The 21545-nt window shown below is 42.0% G+C and overlaps 1 protein-coding gene across 3 annotated transcripts; it reads left to right on the top strand.

The window, feature by feature from the left end:
• The first annotated feature begins 6866 nt into the window (after positions 1-6866).
• epn1a (epsin 1a) lies at positions 6867-21423 on the top strand. Of its 3 annotated transcripts, XM_070966706.1 has the most exons (13): positions 6867-6937; positions 10388-10548; positions 10818-10919; positions 11299-11457; positions 12225-12353; positions 12701-12821; positions 14184-14341; positions 14537-14605; positions 16138-16221; positions 17054-17342; positions 17978-18142; positions 18369-18611; positions 19458-21423. In XM_070966706.1, exons 3-13 carry the CDS (start codon positions 10851-10853, stop codon positions 19919-19921), a joined length of 1950 nt encoding a protein of 649 aa, XP_070822807.1. In that variant the 5' UTR covers positions 6867-6937; positions 10388-10548; positions 10818-10850; the 3' UTR covers positions 19922-21423. The 3 variants fall into 3 exon arrangements, with proteins under 3 accessions (XP_070822807.1, XP_070822808.1, XP_070822809.1); XM_070966707.1 differs by lacking the exon at positions 14537-14605; XM_070966708.1 differs by lacking the exons at positions 14537-14605; positions 17978-18142.
• The last annotated feature ends 122 nt before the right edge of the window (positions 21424-21545 follow it).

Below are 21545 nucleotides of genomic sequence, written 5' to 3'. Positions count from 1 at the left end.
CAGTTTCTTGCATCTTTCACCCAGCTTTTGGTATTCGATAAAAGCTCCTCACGGTTTCTCGCTTTGATCCATTTGAACAACCGTTAACAACAGAACAAAAAAGTTATTACTTACTTATTATTGCAGAAAATCACTTCGTTCCGTTTGTTGTGATGCAAGCTGCAGATTCCTGCCACCCACTCCGCCACAACAAGCGTGACGTCACATGATGACGCAGAACAAAGGCCCAAGATCAAAGGCAACGATGACGTCACAGGTTGCTTATCTTGCCTCAGTACACTCAGACACACAAAGTTGAATCGCAGGCAAGATATAGAAGTCTAACCATCAACAGACACAACATTTCATCACATATTAGGTGATACATAAGAACAACAAATGGAAAGACAGACAGGAGCAGAAAGTGGTACTCTGTACCACCCTAGACAAAAGACTATAGAGTGTCAGGCCCAGAAGTTGCAGCAGGAAGACACAATGATGGGGCAGCTTGCTGCAATGGAGGTGGGATGTATGGCAGAACAAAGGCAGCAATATGGTGACATGAGAATGTTTGAAAAGACAGAGCATAATGTCCAGGTTTTGGACGACAAAACTGAAGCCCCCAGGGCATACACTGACATAACCGTTGTTGAGTTAATGGTCTTGAAGAAAAGGAAACAAGGAGAACAGAAGCATAATGAAATGATGCAGCCCCGATTGGATGAATATCACAGGCAGGCTCAGCAGGAGGACCCTCAGAAAAAGCTTCGTGCCCAGTCTCTCAGAAATTACCAGCTCAAGCAAATGAGAGACAGGGAGCTGATGAAACAGAAAGAGAGACTAGACTACCAAGTTCAAGAGAAAATCATGGTCATCGAGGACTGCGAAAAGTGTGAGGAGGAATTAGAAGAGATGATGGAGAAAATTCATCAGTCTACTGATGTCCACAATCAGAATATGATCTGGGAGAGACAGCAGAAGGAAAACAAGGAGTGTCAAAGGAAGAAGGACGAGTTGCTGGCCAATGAAGAGGCTGCCAAGTTATTCTCCATAGAGGAAAGACTGAATGATGTTAATCAGTTCACCTGCCTCCTACCCATTCAGCAAGAAGTTAAAAACACTTCAGACACAACAGGTGCAACTAGCAGAGGGCTGTTTGACACCTTAAGTCCGTCGCATTCCAGTTACACCTCTGCAGATATGGGTGAGGTACTGCCTAGATTTCGCAGGCCTCAACCTCAGACGAATGAAGAACTGCTGAGTATACCACTCAGCTGCAGAGAAACCAGTAAGGTCAACCTGGGGCCCACCTGTCTCCCACCCATTCAGCAAGGAGTTGAAAACACCTCAGCCGCAACGGGTGCAACTAGCAGAGGGCTGTTTGACACCTTAAGTCCATCGTATTCCAGTTACATCTCTGCAGATACGGGTGATGTACTGCCTAGATTTCGCAGGCCTCAACCACAGACGAATGAAGAACTGCTGAGGATACCGCTCAGCTGCAAAGAAACCAGTAAGGTCAACCTGGGGCCCACCTGTCTCCCACCCATTCAGCAAGGAATTGAAAACACCTCAGCCGCAACGGGTGCAACTAGCAGAGGACTGTTTGACACCTTAAGTCCGTCACATTCCAGTTACATCTCTGCAGATACGGGTGATGTACTGCCTAGATTTCGCAGGCCTCAACCACAGACGAATGAAGAACTGCTGAGGATACCGCTCAGCTGCAAAGAAACCAGTAAGGTCAACCTGGGGCCCACCTGTCTCCCACCCATTCAGCAAGGAATTGAAAACACCTCAGCCGCAACGGGTGCAACTAGCAGAGGGATGTTTGACACCTTAAGTCCGTCACATTCCAGTTACATCTCTGCAGATACGGGTGAGGAACTGCCGAGATTTCGCAGGCCTCAACCTCAGACGAATGAAGAACTGCTGAGGATACCGCTCAGCTGCAAAGAAACCAGTAAGGTCAACCTGGGGCCCACCTGTCTCCCACCCATTCAGCAAGGAATTGAAAACACCTCAGCCACAACGGGTGCAACTAGCAGAGGGCTGTTTGACACCTTAAGTCCGTCACATTCCAGTTACATCTCTGCAGATACGGGTGAGGTACTGCCTAAATTTCGCAGGCCTCAACCTCAGACGAATGAAGAACTGCTGAGGATACCGCTCAGCTGCAAAGAAACCAGTAAGGTCACCCTGGGGCCCACCTGTCTCCCACCCATTCAGCAAGGAATTGAAAACACCTCAGCCGCAACGGGTGTAACTAGCAGAGGGCTGTTTGACACCTTAAGTCCGTCACATTCCAGTTACATCTCTGCAGATACGGGTGATGTACTGCCTAAATTTCGCAGGCCTCAACCTCAGACGAATGAAGAACTGCTGAGGATACCGCTCAGCTGCAAAGAAACCAGTAAGGTCACCCTGGGGCCCACCTGTCTCCCACCCATTCAGCAAGGAATTGAAAACACCTCAGCCGCAACGGGTGCAACTAGCAGAGGGATGTTTGACACCTTAAGTCCGTCACATTCCAGTTACATCTCTGCAGATACGGGTGATGTACTACCTAGATTTCGCAGGCCTCAACCACAGATGAATGAAGAACTGCTGAGGATACCGCTCAGCTGCAAAGAAACCAGTAAGGTCAACCTGGGGCCCACCTGTCTCCCACCCATTCAGCAAGGAGTTGAAAACACCTCAGCCGCAACGGGTGCAACTAGCAGAGGGATGTTTGACACCTTAAGTCCGTCACATTCCAGTTACATCTCTGCAGATACAGGTGAGGAACTGCCGAGATTTCGCAGGCCTCAACCTCAGACGAATGAAGAACTGCTGAGGATACCGCTCAGCTGCAAAGAAACCAGTAAGGTCAACCTGGGGCCCACCTGTCTCCCACCCATTCAGCAAGGAATTGAAAACACCTCAGCCGCAACGGGTGCAACTAACAGAGGGATGTTTGACACCTTAAGTCTGTCACATTCCAGTTACATCTCTGCAGATACGGGTGAAGTACTGCCTAAATTTGGCAGGTCTCAACCTCCAGATATTCCTTCCAATGTCACCTAAGTTGCAAAGAACAGAAAAAGATGCGTTTGTGATACTGACAACGTTTTTCCTGGAAATCCACTGTCTAAACCTCCACCTAAACCTAAATGCCAGGACATCACAAAATAGCTTGCTCATGGACGCCCACCACATGCATCTAAAGTGCAGTCAAGTAGAGGTCCACGGAGAGACCCGGGGATTGAACCGGCGACCCCGAAACCAAAATCAATAATAAGAGATAGATAATTAATTTGGAAGAATAGACAATAAAGAATAGATTATAAATAGTAAAATGTCATTGAAAATTGTTTTCGAGTGTTTTGAAATGATTGGTGTGACCATGACAAACTAAATGTTGCTCCATGTTACAGTTTAACTACAGTTAGATTAAGTGCTGTGTTCACATATATAGAAATCCAGAGTTTCAAAAAGATATATTCAGATTCAGAGTTCCTTTATTGATCCCCAAGGAGAAATTGTTTTTTGTAGCAGTGCTCCATACAAGATAGAATTGTAGATTAGAATAAAGAAAGAAAGAAAGAAAGAAAGAAAGAAAGAAAGAAAGAAAGAAAGAAAGAAAGAAAGAAAGAAATATATCAAGGGACTATATATATATATATATATATATATATATATATATATATATATATATATATATATATAGAATATTAATACTAAGGATATATGTAAATAAGAAATATACAACACAATAAAATGTACAGCAATAAAGCAAATATATATACTGAGCAATTGGATGTGCAAGAAATTGAAGTAGGATATGCAAAATTTAAATGGAAAATATGTATTAGAATTACTATATATACTGAATATTGAATGTGCAAAATTGAATTGGATGTGCAGAAACTGAAATTGGAAAATATACATCAGAACAGACAGTGGCAGTGAAAGTCCAAGGGCCATTCAGAGAGAGGAGTTGTGTAGGTTGATTTCCTGTAGCGTTCAGTCCTTAGTTTTGGTGGTATGAGTCTTTCACTTAACGCACTCCTGTGTCTGGCCAGCACAACATGAAGTGGGTGTGAGACGTTGTCCATTACAGCCCTCCAGGTCCGCACTTTCCAGAAGAAGTCTGTCATCATCAATATACACATCTCCACACTACTGAAGAATCTCATCAACTTTGAGTGGGACTTCATATTTGTCATTGAGCTCTTTCTCATCTCTCTCTCACTCCATGTGTTGTTTTGACAGTTTCATCATGGCACGTTAATGGTTACCTGTGTAACTGTGGAGAAAAACTGGCTCAGCAAGCCTCTCAGTCCCAGTTTGTAAAATGATGACGAATTGGGTCATGGAAATGTCCAGGATGCATCCCTGAACCCAATTCGCACACAAGAGAATTTGGTATTATCAGCTTAACAAGCACTGATTAGGTATTGATACTGATTCTAAACGTTTTTGATCATGTCATTTGTTGCTGTTGCACAATGGCAACAGTAGAACACAGCAGAGCAGAACAATGCCCATGAAGGTGATGGTCATCTCTAACTGATGAAAAATGCTGCAAATATAAAAACACACACAACCCCAAAACAACTACAAGAGACAAACGCTGCAAATTCACTCCACAAAATGGAAGGGCGCCAAGCTACTAGGGGGACTCGACCTGAGGGATGGACTGGTCCTGTAGGACCAGACCATAGAGATATAAAGAGTAGACGCCGCATCGACCGCTACTGCCTATCGGCGCTGACGAGCTCCATTCAGTGCCGTTTGGTAGGCGCAAAGAAGTGTTGTTTGCGCCATTTGCGGCGCGTTTGCCCTTGTTGGCCACCGTATGTATTAGTGCTATAACTGTACAGTGTAAATTAACGTTTCAATTTCCTGCTATGAGCTGTGAGAATGGCGCAGTGAAAGAAATAACAGAGTTCAAAAGAGGGTGAAGCATTTCACAACTCCAGCAGTTTGGAAATTATGGAAAAAAATGTCAGAGTTCAAGCAATGAGAATTAACTATATTCTAGTGTTTTTATTCTAATGTGTCATTTCATAACATGGACAAAAATAAAAGTCTCTTACAAATTACGGTTATTAAATTAAATAGTGTAAATGCAGTGACTGAAGCCAACCCACAATCTCTTATTCTCAGTTAAGACAGTGCATATTTTGCAACAAAGCAAACATCTGAATAAAAGAAAATGGTGAGACTATGAGCATCATGTGGTCAGTGTTGTTTTAGTTAGAAGGTGAAAAAGTAAAACTGCACATACAGAAGCACACACACCTATGAGCAACATCGTGGCATCATTCTGATGTGTTTTTGATATGTGCATCATATTTTTATCTTGAATGTCCCTTACATCCACAAACTGATTATTTAAATGACAGCCATAGTGAGTCACTGACATTTTTTCAGCTTATTATGGTACTTCCCTTGTTTTCATGTTCATGAATCATGTTCTCACTCAAACTGCTCTCCTCTGGCAGAGTAGGGCCAGTGAGCGTCAAAGAAATACTGTATGAAGTTCCCTGTGACATAAGAGTGGAACAACACCTGTCAAAATAGCTTTAATGCTTGTTATAATCACTTGCATTTTTTAGTTTATCTTCATGAGATTAGTGTTTCCACAGCAGCGTATTACGGTTGTATAGCTTGCTTGAGTCATGCTGCCATGTTTCCTTCAGTCCCCTCCTCCCTGGAGAGGAGGCAAAGATAAAAGGATAAAGAGATGTGGGATAAAAGTGAAGCTTGTAACACACATGCATGCCAGCTGTTACTGTGTGTTGTTCTGATCTATGAGGCTTACCATGTATTATTTATGGTAGATAGGTGACTCTCAGGGAAGCTGTCAGTTCAGAGTTGGTCCAACGATGCCTCTCTGTGGATGGTGTGTGTTCTTCCATTACTGAGGGGAAACCACAGTGTCATGCATTACATTGGGATTTTTATGCCATTTATGTTATATTTTTTATCATCTGTACAAATATACATACGCAGTTGTTTTGTTTTTCTGTATCCTGTATACTTTTTTATTTTGACCCCTTTATGCCACTATGCTTGCTCTTTGTAACACTTGCTGGCTGTAATAACCGAATTTCCCAGGAATGGGATCAAAAAAGTCTTATCTCATCTTGTTAGAAGTCTATGTGAAGTTCTTTCATATGTTTTTTTCTTTTGTTTTTTCTGTAGCCCTTTGAGATCTGTGATGAAAAGGGCATCACAAATAAAATTTATTATTATTATTATTATTATTATTATTATTATTATTATTATTAGGTCCAGAGGGTGATTTTGGATTCTACAATGGTCTCACTTCAATTAAGGCTTTGTCAGCTTAAACTAAACTGTGAAATACATGTTGCTCAGTTTTGTAGGTCTCCATATGATGTGACCTGTAGCAGATTATATTTTCAAAACCCAGAGGATTATAAATCAGTGTCTCCCCACTGAGCCCCTGGCAAGAAGACTTGTTTGATGAGCAGTCATACTGAGAAATTCTCAAAAATATATGTGTTTGGAATTATTCATGCAGGAAAAACATACTCAAATTTTGTAACTCCCACATCCATTGCCCAAAATGTTAGTGTATTTGAGAGAGAGATATTTCCAAGTATACAAACACTGAACTATTATAAAACACACAAGATCATGAAAGAGGATGCGATATCTTCCCCCTAGACACTGTTATTTGTATAAATAGAGGAATCAGGCAAATAACCAATCAAAAGTTACGTCCCTATCTCTCCTCGGAAGACTTTGAATGTTAATGAACCGTCGTTTTGTATGTCTTTTCATTTGAGACTTTAATTTTGAGTGTTTAAAAAGTCAATTAATTATTCATGAGTCTTCTACTACCATCCCAGGAAAACAAAGCTACAGGGGGTGCGGTCTTTCCTGTAGCCGAGAACGGAAGCGGAAATTCGGCCATCTCCTCGTACATTCAAGCTACAACAGGGTCAGTACACACTTGATTTGGTCATTTATTGTGGTGTATTGTCAGTGTTTTGTTGACATTTTGGCTTGTTATTCAAAACTGTATATTCAGCATTGCCCCGAAGCAGTAGGTGTCCTTGCTTAAGCTTGTACAGTCCAGCAGTCCTGTTGCCAGTTGCGAACTAACTACCAGGAGCTAGCTAGCTAACTGCTACCTTGCTACTAGCTGGCTAATCTTTCCTAGCAGCAGCAGCAGCAGCAGCAGCAGCAGCAACAGAGCAGCAAGTGATTTCTTGTATCAGTCAAAGTGGAAGGTAACCTTAACCTTAATTTTAGTCAGGCATGATTCAGTGTTGTGACGAGAACATAGTCGTTGGTTTGACTTGAGTTTGCCTGCCCATTCGTGCCTATCTATCGTTACACCCTTATGTACCCCTGTTTATACTTTGCCCAGACTTTACCCAAACCTTGGTGGCAAAGTGCTAGCCAGCTGTTTCGATTCGCTGGAGTAGAGTTGCTTGCTAACTGGTTGATGGAAGCTAACGGTACCAGGTGACAGCTAACGTTTTTTTTTTTTTTTGGCTAATTAGCTATACTTATGGCTCGTAAACTTGTCTTTCGCATAAACATACTTCGTGACACAGATATGCTTGTTTTACGATGATCTTGTTAACTCTGTTGTATTATGTCAGGGTTCAATTTAACTCTGTTCCCAGACAACCTGTCCCTTCGTTGTGTCTAACACCCAGTGTAAGTTCACAGTTGCTGGTTAGCTAGCATAACGTCCAGGTAACTGTTTGGTTGCTATCAGCACACCAGCTAGCTAACTTGATAGGTGTGACAGGGAAAGCTGCAATTACCTTATCTCGGTGCAGGAGAGACTTACTTCGTTGCGCTGTGCAAGCTCAATGGCATGCGAGTGATAGCAGAAATAAGTTAGCTTAGTTTTTTTTTTTTTGTTTTTTTTTTAACTCCTCGCCTTGTTTGTAATCTAGGTAAAGCTACATTATCGAGAACACATGTCAATATGTAGGCGTGACTGATTTGCTGATACTTAATCATTTGCCTAAAATAGGTCATTAACATTCAGTCGTTAGCTTGACCTAGCTGGATGTGTGCTGATCTACGTAAAGCGTCTCTCTGTCAGACCAACCGTTCATGATAATGTGATCGTGTACTTTCTGTTGCTCAAGTGCTGCAAAATCGAAACTTAAGTGTACTAGTTCATGAAACCTGAATTTCTCACAGTGTCAGAGATTGTGGAATATTTGAGACAGCACGAAGTCTAAGATACAAAGGCGTGTTATATTCCTTATCAAAGAGTAGTTGGTGTGTCTGAACTTTGGTACAGAGCTTCAGGAGTCTCTGAACTGCCTTTTTTTGGGTAATGGTTGCCTAATGTTCAGTTATGCAACATGGGTTCATTGTCTGACCCACAAATCTGAACATGAATATGTGCTGTATGTGTCTATATAGCATATAAAAAGCATATAACACTTTAAAAGTATAGAGAACAGTTGGGTCTTCCATGTGGCACGTTTGTTATACTACTGGTAGATTTAAAACCTGAACAAATAGTCTAAACGTCTAAATGCATACACTAAAATGTATTATTCTTGTTGGTATGTTATTTTATTAAATTCTGATGTTCAAAGCAGTCCATGGGTATGTAACAGGTTAGTTTGTTTAAGACAAGTAAGAAACAGGTGTACATGGCTTTCGTAACATTTGGTATTGAAGAACAAACATATAAAACTTTTAAAAGAATTTTTAAGTAATCTTGGATTTTCTTGCCTGTCAGAGTCCATGGTGTAGAGGTTAATCTGTGAACAACACTGTTGAGTCTGAGTGCAGTGTGCAGACAGGACTGCAGGAAACAGGGGCAGTGGAGACAGCAGCACTGTTTCTCAAATTGCCTACTAGTTCTTGATTGCCTGGTTGGCCTGGATGTTCATACAGTGGGATGAGTTTGTCATCTTCTTTAGTGAAGAGATTGTGCCTTCGCTCCTTTGGTTCATTGCGAGATGGCAATTTAGGCTGGGGAGGGGAAGTGTCCTTTGCTGAAGTTTCTCAAACTTTTCTTGCCTTGTAGTGCATCCAGAATCAAGCAATAATTAGGGCTCAGGCCTTTCAAGAGGCAGAAGAATAACTGGATTGCATTTTTTTATTCTTTTTTTTCTGGAATGTTAGGGTTAAAGTTGCCCATAAAAACATTTGTGGAGAGCTTTTAAGTGTGCTGACAGCAAAACAGGTTTTGTAGGTAAATTTGTTACCTCTAATGTCAGTATCAGAAAGTTTTTTTGGTGTATTGCCTACCTCTGTGACTTTATGACATGGGCAGGGATAGCTCTATTTGGTGAAAAACTGCAGATTGTGGCAATGAAAGGATGCATCTGGTCAGCAACAGTGTTTGCTGTGTAAGCAAACAAATACAAACAATGCTCAGTAGGTACTGAGGGATCCAATATTGTGCCACAAAATCATTCTCTGCATGCCATTACAGCAGCAGCAGCAACAACAGCAGCAGCAGCAGCAGCAGCAGCAGCAGCAGCAGCAGCAGCAGCCAGGCCCAGTCCATGATGCTGATGTCAATTTCAGACCGTGCTACCGATGAGGCATAACTGAAACTATAATTTATTGCACCAGACAGTGTTTTTCTTCCACCTGTCAGTCACCCAGGTTTTGCTGATAATGTGCACTCTACACTCCTTTATGGTGAAGTCAATCCAAGAATTTTACAATCAGAAATTAAGTAAATGGAAGTACATGTTATTATGTGGCAGGCAGCAGAATTCAAAATTCAGTTTCTGTTCAGTAATACAGCATTTATTTCATACCACTGTTGCATAGCTTTACCCTGATAGAAAGGTGAATGTTGCCTAAACGATTTTAAAATGTGAAACTAATTATTGACTAGCTCATGAATGAATCACAAGTTTGAAATGCTAAAGCGTGTACTTGAACATGTGACCCACGCCCAGGCTCGGCTCTTTCCAACTCAGTTAATGCAAATCTCACTTTTACAATTTAGATTTGTCAAATTAGGTTATATTTTCTGAACTATGAGGCAAAACCTAAGAGTACGGGTGAGGTTATTTTTCCCTTCTGGCTCTTATTGGTTCAGGAATAGTCTATGCATACCTGCTTATTCATAAGAGAATAAAAAAGTGCATTATGTACTGTTCTTCAGGAATTAAAAGCCATTATTTTCTGATTCAAAGACCCTTGACTTGTTAAGTAAGATAAAGCATATAACTCATACATTGTATCTCTTACTGTCAGCCATGTGTGGATCAGCAACAAATCATGTGATTTTTGTTGCTGAATATCTGCTTTGTCCTTATTTTATTATAGTTACTTTGAAAATCAGACCATGGATAAAGTTTTAGCTTGTCCTTTCATTGTGATTTAGCAGTAATTTCTCACTGAGGATGGCTTCATTTTTAACATAAATTTTAATCTTGCTCCATAGTTTTCATCTCCCTGCGTCTGTGGTTTTGGGACCCAATGTTGCCACGGGAAGAAACAGACAAACTGAGACGTAACACTCGTGAATGAGTGGCTCACAAGCCAAGAAAAACGAAGCGATACCAAGAGGAGAGACCCCCATTCTGCATCATTCTTGTGTAACAGGTGTGCATGGCACGGCCTTTCTTCCTTTGTTGATGCCAGCAGTCACATGATTTTTAGGTTGATTTCTGGTATAGACACCATCTCTCACAGTCTGATTGTTCTTCTCAAGGCCTCCCACTCTCATGCATCAAACTCTTTATCTTCTTGCACTTTTTTGTAGTATTAAGTGTGTTTCATTTGTCTTTGTTTGAAATAACAATGTTCATTGCCCTGCAGTCGTTTGTATGTTAACGATTTTTTTCAACCCTCCGTCTCCGTCTGCTATTCAGATTGCAACAGATCTCGACGGCCAGACCGTTGCCATGTCGACCTCATCGCTACGGCGACAAGTAAAGAACATCGTCCACAACTATTCAGAGGCCGAAATCAAGGTTGCGTGTCCTTCTGCTTGTCTGTCTTTTCTTCTTCTCTCGTTTTTTTTACTCCCACATCCTCCATATGTCCATGGTTTAAGTGTAGCCTATGTATCTCTGCAGTACAGATGACATAATGTAACTGCTGATATCTAATATATTTCTGGAGCAACTTCCGTCCTCCTTGCCCTTGTTAACACTATGTGAGCTAATCTAATCATATTATCCATTCATTATTTTGCCTCTGTACAGCTTGTGTCATGATTGAGTTTGCGTCGCCACTCAGAACACTGTGGATCATTAAATTGTCGCAAAGCATTGGTCCAAAATCATTCTCATCACGGACAGTTTGGGTGGAGGATTATTTAAGGTTGTCCCTTGCTGTGTTGTTGTCCAGGTAAGAGAGGCGACATCCAATGATCCATGGGGCCCCAGCAGCTCTCTGATGTCAGAGATTGCTGATCTGACTTACAATGTTGTGGCCTTCTCGGAAATCATGAGCATGGTGTGGAAGCGCCTCAATGACCACGGCAAGAACTGGAGACATGTGTACAAGGTTTGTGTGCATGTGTCGAGTTGGGAATAATTGTTGTGGCAATATATCACAATACATACCCTTACAATGTAATGCACTACTATGACAATATGTTCTCTCATGATACATTTTGATTGCACTGGTACCATGTTAACCAGTGTTATTTGATAATATTGTGACAGGATGTGTCAAGAAGTCATTCCCTGTTTACTGTACAATGCCCTGCATTTCATTTCATTTCATTTCAATTCAATTCAATTCAATTCAATTCAATTCAATTCAATTCAATTCAATTCAATTCACAGCAGCATCAATAAGTGAATAGAATATTCAAAAAGACAACAAGTGCATGCAATTAACAGAGTATATACAAAGGGGCATAATAGAAAGAGAGATTTATTATCTTTCATATTATTCTGTGTGAAAGTTTTTATACAGTAATAGTGCTTTCAAATATTCCCATGGCATGTTCTTTAGTTTCTGCCAACAGTCCCACAGTGCAGTGCATCCCATTTTGTGGAGGCAAAAATTTCAACATTACAACACTACACCTGTTAAGGATGATGTAAATGATTCATAGGTGCCTGAAAACTCAACTTACTACTCATGAAAGTAAACTTTTGAGTGTATCGAGTGTTTATTGTATACTCTCTGTAAACTGCATAGCTCTGTGTGTAAATGGATGAAGAACCTAACAGAGACTAACCATATAGAATTTTCTCTTGTGATTGTATTGTTTGTTAAAGCAGTTAATGAGAAGTATTGGTTGTAATTTGTGTTTTCACCAGGCTATGACTCTTATGGAGTACCTGATCAAGACGGGTTCAGAACGTGTTGCACAACAGTGCCGAGAGAACATATACGCAGTCCAGACCCTCAAGGATTTTCAGTACATAGACCGAGACGGCAAAGACCAGGTACACAAACACACCCACAGCCACAAAGCTGAATAGAAAGTTTAGTGATGAGTGAGTAAGGTCCACATTTGTGGAATGCAGGCACAGTTTGTCCAACACACTACTTGAGGTTTATTCTAGGACATTTTACAGTGACCTCTTGTGCAAACCCAGGGCCATAAATGTTGTTATGAGTTGTTGATAACTGAAACTGTGGTAAGTTAACAGGCTGTTATGGTAGCAATACAGTTGAATGTATTAACCTGCATTAGTATTTAAATGCTTGGCTGTTTATTTAACATTTAAGATTGAAATTTGCATGCTAACTTGCAGCATGTAATTGTGCGTTTATGCCTGTATTTTTCCAGGGGGTGAATGTGCGAGAGAAAGCCAAACAGCTAGTGACACTGCTAAAAGATGAAGAGAGACTAAGAGAGGAGAGGATCCATGCCCTCAAAACCAAAGAGAAGATGGCACAGACCTCCAGTGGTGAGATGAGTCCTTAAAACAGTGTTTAAAAAAAAAAAAAGGATTCACCCGATGCTCAGATTACACTTTGAAAGAATGGTGGCCTCACAACAGCATGAAGGGCCTCTGAGTAGCTGATAACCTAAAGCCACGTTTCCACCACACACTTTGAGGTATAGTACCCTGGAAACCCGTACCTAACTCATACCAAACTGCCCTTGCTTTTATAGCAGGTGGGAAACAACAGACGAGACTGATCTTTGTCTTGAGAAGCTGCAGAATTTGTTAACTGACTCACTCTAGCCTTCGCTGTACATTTACTGGCAGATTGACGACTTTTCACTAATCTTTTCCTCAGCTCGCATTCATCGTTACTTTTTTGCCACTCGCTCATCCACACACTCGCTACGCACACACTGAGCTACGCTACTCTTGTAACAACAAGAACACAGTGGAGGTCATTGTATGTTTTGTGTTCTTTCTTCTTGGTATAAAGTTGTTTATGACAACGAGGAGACAAGCTTTGTTTGAGAAAAGGCCACAGCAGGGTTTCCCATATGTTCATTACTTCAGCAATGCCCACCACATATCAATTGATTATGATTTTTGAAGCTGTGTGCACCACTTTCTGTATTTTGTGACCCATTTTAGCTTTTAAAATTATTGTTTTATTCGACCAGGAGAACAGCACCATCCATGATTGCTAAACTAGTGGACAATCTCCCATCGCTTACCGCACTGTCTACTGAATTGCACATGCTCTTCAGAGAAAGAGAGAGAGAGAGAGAGATGTTTTCTGGTATTACGTCCCTCCTGTAAATGCACTGATTGTAGCGCGACCTCACCTGTTTAACGCAGGTCTACTAATGCTGCCGTTTTTGTAAAAGCTTACGCTTTTGTGCTGATGTCATTTGGTAGCATGTTGGTTTCGCTTTGATGGGTTATGTCATTAATGATAAGCCTCCTCCACATGGGATTAATTTACTAAAAACCTGCTCCCAAAAAAAAAATGTTTTTGGGTGACTTTATAAAACATACAAGCAACAAGACAAGTTTGCAGAGAAAACAGGAGAGATGGGAAATTCTTCATCAGACTGCAGATGATGAGATTACGCTTTTGGTCTGATTCTTTCTGACCAATCAACAGACTGCAGTGTTTTCAGTCCACCTTTAAGTGCCAGATCGTTGTGCTAGGTACCTCAGCAGAGGGATAATGAAAAAACGACACAGAATGGAGTGGTTATACTGGTACCTTCCACAACTTTTGATAATGGAAATGTGAAAATAACCATTGTGTATAATGAACTGAACTGGACTGCTGGGTTGAATTGTGGCTTAAGACTGGCTCTCATCCATGTACATGCTTACTTTTCTCTGCTCCAGCCTCCTCAGCTCCCTCGGCACCAAGCCTGGGGGGTAGCCTGTCAGTTGGCTCCCACTCTGGAGGGGCAGACCCGGAGCAGGCCTGGCCGCAGAGTTCTGGAGAGGAAGATCTGCAGCTCCAGCTGGCTTTGGCCATGAGTAAAGAAGAGGCAGAGCAGGTAACTCATAGAAGCCTATTCAAGGCAAGCACAGGTGTCTTACTGCTCTTTAAGATAAGGATTGAAGCTATAACTGTGGCTAAGTTGACTGTTTGAATCTGTTGCAGTACCTGTGTACACAGAGGGATATTACTGATATTTTTCACTACATACACCTAGCTTTGCTCTTACCATGTAACGCCTGACCTCCCCTAGAATCAGGACCCTCTGGAGGACGCAGAGCTCCGCTATGCACTCACACTCAGCAAAGAGGTGCAACTAAAGGTCAGGGCCAGAGAGTGTGTCCAGGTGACTGGCCAGCCAGTCATCAACTATCTGTCTTTCTGTCAATTGGATTTTCTCCAGCACACATCAAACAATCAATCGTGAAAATTAATTTCTACTCATATGTGTCATGTGTCATTTTCCTCAAGATACGAATTTGCATCAAACTGCAGTAAAACTGTTGAGATAATTTAGTTTGTTGTGTAGCGTCACATTCTTTCGTAGTGCTTGCACTCGCCAAGAGCAAAAAGCAAAGTAGGTGCAGTTCATGTCTCTGTCAAGACGTGTTTGAACTACCCAAAAGTCAGCATTAAGAGAATTGATTAACTCTAATTTAATTGTTGAATTTGCATGACATGAAGTATTTGTCATAACTGACTAAATGAAACACTTTTCTAAACACTGATTATTCTTTCCTGTTACCCTCTCTGATAGCATGCACTCAGCCGTAGTCTTGATTTGAAATGTTCTCTTTTCCTTGACTCTTACACATCTCCTGCTGTTGTAACTTCCTTGTACTGTGTTCACTGAGTGCAGATCATGTTTGCCTGTTGTGTACAACTGGTTAGAGTCCCACACCTACTGTACTGCTTGACTGGTTAAACTAATTCAGGCTCTTTAAAGGATAATGGCAATGTTCCTGTTACTTAGTGGCATCAAGCATAAGACTTGCTTAGTTCTATAGCAGGGGTATCCTGTTTCCTCATGGATTAGTCAGTGTTCTACTGTTTGATCACCAATCCTCCTCATAATGAGGTAGGATATAAGGTGGCATTAGGTAGGGATGACCTAGGATGATCTGCAAGATCTGCATCAGGGGGATTAAGGCAGTTTTTAAAAAAATTGCTTGGTATTGGTTATGTAGAGCCCAGTCCATTTCGCCTCCTCTTTTTATTGTAACTTTTTGTGCTCCACGTTGGCTGTATGATAAAGAAGCTCCGCTGCAGGGAGCTAAACAACTGATACCTATTTCTAATACAAATCAACTGTGAGCAGCACAAACACATCAAAGACAGCAAGCAGTTTCTGTGGAATATTCACAATGACAACATGTTTCAGGAAGCAGATTAACCACAGCTGTCTTTGCAGCTGACCCGCACCTATAAAGTGTGGCTGCTGGTTGAAACGGCATTGAAACCTCAGCATTCTGTTTATGGTGGATTCATATCCCCCAAAGACCTTCTTGCAACAACAGCTCTACAGTTGTCAGTTTCATTTTAGGTAACCTTGTGACAGAAGTTCAGGATGAGTTTATTTTATGTGTGAAACTGCACTAAAATTTACAAACATTAATCTGAATCAGTTGTGTTTTGCTGAAGCTGAAGCTGAAGCTGCAAGTTCTTGCAGATAATGCAGGTACTGGTTAATTTTCTGTTGGAGATTGTGATTAAAGGTCAAGTTTTCAGTTTCCACTCCCACTGATTCAGACTGTAACTGTGGAATTGTAAACCGGTCCTAAATCTGTACCTGTGGTGTACTTTCCGAGTTTGTGTGTCTCAGGTTGCTGACATCACAGTGTGTGTGATTGGCAGGAAGAGCGACTGCGCAGAGGTGATGACCTGAGACTGCAGATGGCCATCGAGGAGAGCAAGAGAGAGAAGCTTAAACCTGAGGAGGTGTGTGTGTAAAATCTGTCTCTCACTTTCCTGGCATTACCTCTTCTAGTGCACGGCCCATACAGGTTACTGACAGGGCCAGTGTGGAAGAGATCACAGTCCCAGATTTTCTAATAGTCGTTACATTATCACTTCTCCATATGTAAAACCTGTCTCATTGTCCAAAACCTGTCCCACTGTCCAAATCCCATCCAAATGGGGCTCTACTTGGTGCATTTTGTGTTGAAAGCCACTATGTTTGAATTGATGTTTGTTTTTCAGGACAGTCAAGTCAAACATCCATCTGATTTTGTTTAAAGTGTTGAGGATTTCAGATATTCTGCTCATACTCAGAAGTAGAAGACACTTGTGTGCCCGCACTTTTGTTTGCAGATGTAATTGGCATTTTATGCTGTCAGATTTTTGAAGGTAGTAAGTGGTGTGATAAACCCACAAGCTTAATTTATCTTTGTTCTGGGGCCTGAAATATTTACAGAAACAGTGTCTATATGATGATCACAGATGGCCCTCAAACCAAAAAGGTTTGTATGTGACTGTAAACATCTCTGTACATAGTGCAGATTGTGTCACTCACAAGTGTTATTGAAGTGATAAGTAATAGTTTTATCAGTATGTTCACGTGGCACAAAAGAGGAACTAAGAATCTGTCAGAAGTTCAGTGTGATTTCTTTCTCTGGTTGTCGGCTCTCTGTCTCGTTCTACTTCTCAGTTCTGTGAATTTCCCCTTATCACGCCACCATTATCTAACATCAATGTGCAGTGAGTGGGTCCTCAGATTTCTCCCTGAAAACAGCTGAAGGAACATGAATCCATAATATATTCTCTTGTTCAGAGTTCTCTGATGGAGCTGAGTGCCGTGGACCCCTGGGGGGCTCCTGCTGCTGCACCCGCCGCCACTGTGGGCTCTGCCGGTCCCTCGCCTCCACCCACGATTTCTGCCCCTGCTGCCTCAGGTCCGTGGGGCACAGCCTCCACAGACCCATGGGGTGTAGCGTCACCCACGTCTCCTACAAGCTCTGACCCCTGGGGTGGGGGAGCCCCACCTACTATAGCCCCCCCTCCAGACCCTTGGGGAGAGACGTCCAACAGAGTTAACAACGTTGACCCCTGGGGAAGCTCAGGTAAGCAGCAGGCAAGCAGCTGCCACACTGCTCACATGTAGCCAATCAAGTTGGTGGAAAAGTACTCATTGGCGAGTATCAATAGAGAACCGTGTCCAGCTCTGTGGATTTAAGAGGATGTGAAGACCTCTGACATATGCTCCTCTTCACTCCACTGTTTCATTTCCTGTCTTCATTAAAGCCCCTTTACATTTTCTGTCATGTCCCCATGCTGTCGTATCTTCTCATCCACTCATATGCTTTCGGTTTGTAATGAGGAAAGCAAGCATGCTAAGTCCATTCTCCCTCTGTCTCTAAACCAGGGATTTTTATCCTCTTGTTTCTACTCAGGACTGACTGTGGCTGTGTCTCAACCAGAGCTGTCTCGTCTCTTACCCCTTTGTGCCTTTTTAGCTTCTTATTATCTCTCCTTTACCTCCACCGAGCTTCAGATATTAAACAGGTGAAAGTAACATGGTGGACAGCTGTAGGAAATCTGCTCTCACCTGTCGAGGTAGTGGAACAACAGAGGTCAAGGAGAGAAACACTTCTGTTGGAACCCAGCCCAGCTTCCTGCTCCCTCCTTGTTGTGGATTGTACCTGTAAGGTGTTGTGTTAACCCTCCCCTCCCCTGCGTCTCCTCCCCTTCCCTGTAGCTGTGACTCCCCCCAGTGCTGATCCCTGGGGCCCCCCAGTGCCACCCAGCACTTCCTCCTCGGGGGGGCCAGTAGACCCTTGGGCAAGGGACGGGCCTGTCCCTGCCTCTGACCCTATCACCTCCGACATCTGGAGTGGCACCGCCAAACACACTAACGGCACAGGTACACTCACACTTAAGGCTACATGGACTCAAAAACACTGAGGTACTGGTACACACTTCATCGTAGAGTAAACACAGCTGCATGCACACAACAGCTGTCTTGTCTCACATTTCATCCTCCTCTAGAATGTGTGGTAACACAGTTCTATATTGTTGTTTTATTGTAATGCAAATCATTTTTTTTAGTATTCTCTGTCTGAGTTCGTATTTTTGTTTGTTCCTTCCAGGAGACCCAGAGCGAAGAGGGTCCCCAGCATTGGGCTGTGACAGCACAGGCTCACCGGTGCCCTTTGACCTGTCATCTCTTGGTTCTTCACTTCCTGTTCGTAAGACTCCAGAGTCGTTCCTCGGCCCCAACGCAGCACTGGTGGATCTCGATTCCCTTGTGTCATCTAAACCCAAACCCAAACAGCCGCCGCCTCCTTCCATCTCTTCCTCTTCAGCTCACAATCCCTTCCTCCAGAACACAGGTTAGTTACAGCTATCGTTTTAACTGTGTGTAACCTGAGGAAAGAAAGTGAGCGCACTCTATAAGCTCAGACAGGTTTACTCTGTTCCCGGGAACTATTTGTATTTTTAGGTAGAGCCACGTACTCTAGGTCCACACAGTCTACAGTCTATGATCCCACCATCCGCTGTGTTCATATTCACAACAAACTGCAGCTGGCAGGATAAGGCAGTTCGACTGAAATACATTTTTAAAAGGACAAATAAAATGTCTTGGAATTGGACTAAACTGAAGCCTTTCTGGGACAATGTAAATGCAATTATAAGAGACATTATGACATATGCCGTTCCAAACAACAGAATATTTAGGAGCTTATACAAGGAGCCTTCAAAAACTGTATGAGAAATTAGTGTAAATCTGAGCCACGAGGGAAAAAGCAATGTCTTTATTCAGGTATTCAGGAAAAGCACTTGGTAAAAATGTTTTACTGTCTTTTGAGAGTTAAAGGAAATATTATTTACAGAACTTGGAAAAAGTTACTCTATGAAACGAGTTTCTGAATAAATAACTTACCTGTTTAAATATGGAAAATAGAAGATGTAAAATGTAAATGTGAAATTAAGAACCCTATGATAACAATTTGTGGTAGAGCCGCAACTAGCTGTTATTTACATAATCCATGAAGTTGCTAATTATTTTCTAGGTTAATCATTGAGTCTAGAAGGAAATTGTGAAACATGCTAGATCCAAAAACCTGATATTAATGGAAATATGAAATGGATTAAAGTGTGTTGGACATAATGTATGAGAAAATATGACGTTACTCATCGTATTAAGGTATTTCTAAACTGTCACCTCTGACCCTCAGGCTCATCTCCTGCTCCTGGCATGGCAGTGACTCCAGGCAGCACCATTTCCAGTAGGGGGGTTTCCCCCACACCTGCCTCCTCCAACCCTTTCGGCGTGGCTCCACCCATGAGCTCCATCTCACCTCAGCCCTCGTCACTTGGTCTGAGCGGCCTCCGCTCCAGTCCTGTTCCTCCCAATCCCATGCTGGGCATGGTGCAACCAGGAATGGGCATGGGGCCAATGAGTGTGGGTATGGGGGCTCCAGGAATGGGCCTGGGCATGATGCAGGCCAGCCCCATGGGCATTCCCTACAGCGGGCTCTCACCTATGGCTCCCCCAGGCCCCCTGTTGGGGCCTGGAGGTGCTGCACCTCCTCAGCTGATTTTGGGTGGGCCTGCAGGAACAGGTGGAGTGATGGGAGCAGGAGGATCAGTGGGAGGTGGAGGAACGACGGGAGCAAGCACCAACCCTTTTCTTCTTTGAGGAAGTGTCACCACTACTTTGCTCAGCCTCCTCTGTCATACCTGCTGCCCCCTTCTTTCATCCCCCCTCAACACAATTTGTGTCCAAAAAGAAAAATGTGTACATCTCTATATTTAAAGAAAAGAACAAAAAAAAATCAAAAATTATGTTTATCTTTTCCTTCAAAAGCATTATTTCATTTCAGAATAATTTTCCACGTTAAGTTCCTTTCATTTCAGTATGGGTTGTTTGTGGACGGGAAATAGAGATCTATTTATTTTGTTTTAGTCCTGGTCTGTTCTGTATCGTTCTTCATGTTGTGTTTTTTTTCAGTCCTGTCTTGAGATGAAGGTAAGTCTGTTCGAGCCGGAGGCTTTTTCAGTAGTGTCACTCTGTTCTAATATTACTGCACTGACAGAGAGCGACGGAGGGAGAGGGGACATAGCCACTAACAAACTGAACAGAGAAACTGTTGTACCTGCCTCTTCCTCTTTCCTCCCTCTAGAATGAAGGCAAACACTGAATCACTGAAATGAAACCAGTGCATGAAGGATGATTTTTTAAATGAACTCCAGACTAAGATACGGACTGAAAAACCTGCATTAACATTTCAGGCGCACAGTGGTCAAATTGTTTCAACTGTTTCACTTTTAATTTAATTTAATGTTAAATGTAATTTATTTTTTTCCAATTTTTGGGAACAAATAAACAAGGAAAATCACTCGATGATGCCATTTAAATCAAAAGCTTTTTTTTTTTCCTTTGATTTATTGTAGAAAACTAAAGAGAGATCTGACATCTGTGGTCTGATGGGGAAAAATGACAGGATGTTTGTCGAATGTGTGTGCGTTTGCGTGTGTGTGTGTTTGCACCAGTGTGTGAATGAGAACGCGAATGCTCATTTGTGAGTGTGCAAGTATGCAGTAGTGCAAATGCCTGTTTCTGTGTATATGTATCAATATCTGTCTCCATTTTTCCTGTGTCTGATCTTATCTCAGTGACTCAGAAAGGAAGAGCTCTATTGACATCCATTATTTTTGTTTTTAAAAATTGCCACTTGTATTAATAATATGTAATGGGGATTTCAAATGAGGTATTGTAAGGGCCACACATTTCTCTGCCAATCTCATTTTGCTATTGTTTTTTTTTTTTTTTTAATCAATCAGAAGCATTTTTTTTTGTTCCAATCACACATTTCATATGGGATTCCTGGTGTACAGGTGTACCAGAGCACCGCTGTCCTTGTGTTTCATCCCTCTTTCCTTCGAGGAGGGAGAGATGCTGATGCTTCTCTAAAAAAAAAAAAAAAAAGACAATTATTTCAATGAATGAAAGGAGAAAAAAACGGGGACTTGACGACGACATGCTCCATGCTGTTCTTTTAATTTAGTTTGATGAATTTATTGTTATTTTATATCAACAAGAAAAATATCTCTTTTATCGGGTAAGGTTGAATTTTGTGTGGTGATGACTGTGAACATTCACATTTGAAAAGTAAAATGGAAAAAAAAAATCAAAAGGAATTTATGAAATAAAACAAAAACACAGGATGTGTGTTTGGCTTGTTTCATGCTTGCTCTGTAGTTAAGCTCATATGTGTATACACCCCCCCCCCCCCCCCCCCCCAGCTGCAGAGCGCAATAAT

This window comes from Chaetodon trifascialis, chromosome 7 (genome assembly GCF_039877785.1).
Source record: "Chaetodon trifascialis isolate fChaTrf1 chromosome 7, fChaTrf1.hap1, whole genome shotgun sequence".
Classification (NCBI taxonomy): domain Eukaryota; kingdom Metazoa; phylum Chordata; class Actinopteri; order Chaetodontiformes; family Chaetodontidae; genus Chaetodon; species Chaetodon trifascialis.
The sequence above is the reverse complement of the archived record's forward strand: the minus strand, read 5'-3'. Positions and strand labels throughout refer to the sequence as shown.

Coding starts and splice junctions, on each gene's coding strand:
- epn1a (XM_070966706.1), top strand. CDS start 10,851: ATGTCGACCTCATCGCTACGGCGACAAGTAAAGAACATCGTCCACAAC. Junction 12,822..14,183: donor GATGGCACAGACCTCCAGTG/GTGAGATGAGTC, acceptor TCTCTGCTCCAG/CCTCCTCAGCTCCCTCGGCA. Junction 14,606..16,137: donor GCAAAGAGGTGCAACTAAAG/GTCAGGGCCAGA, acceptor TGTGATTGGCAG/GAAGAGCGACTGCGCAGAGG.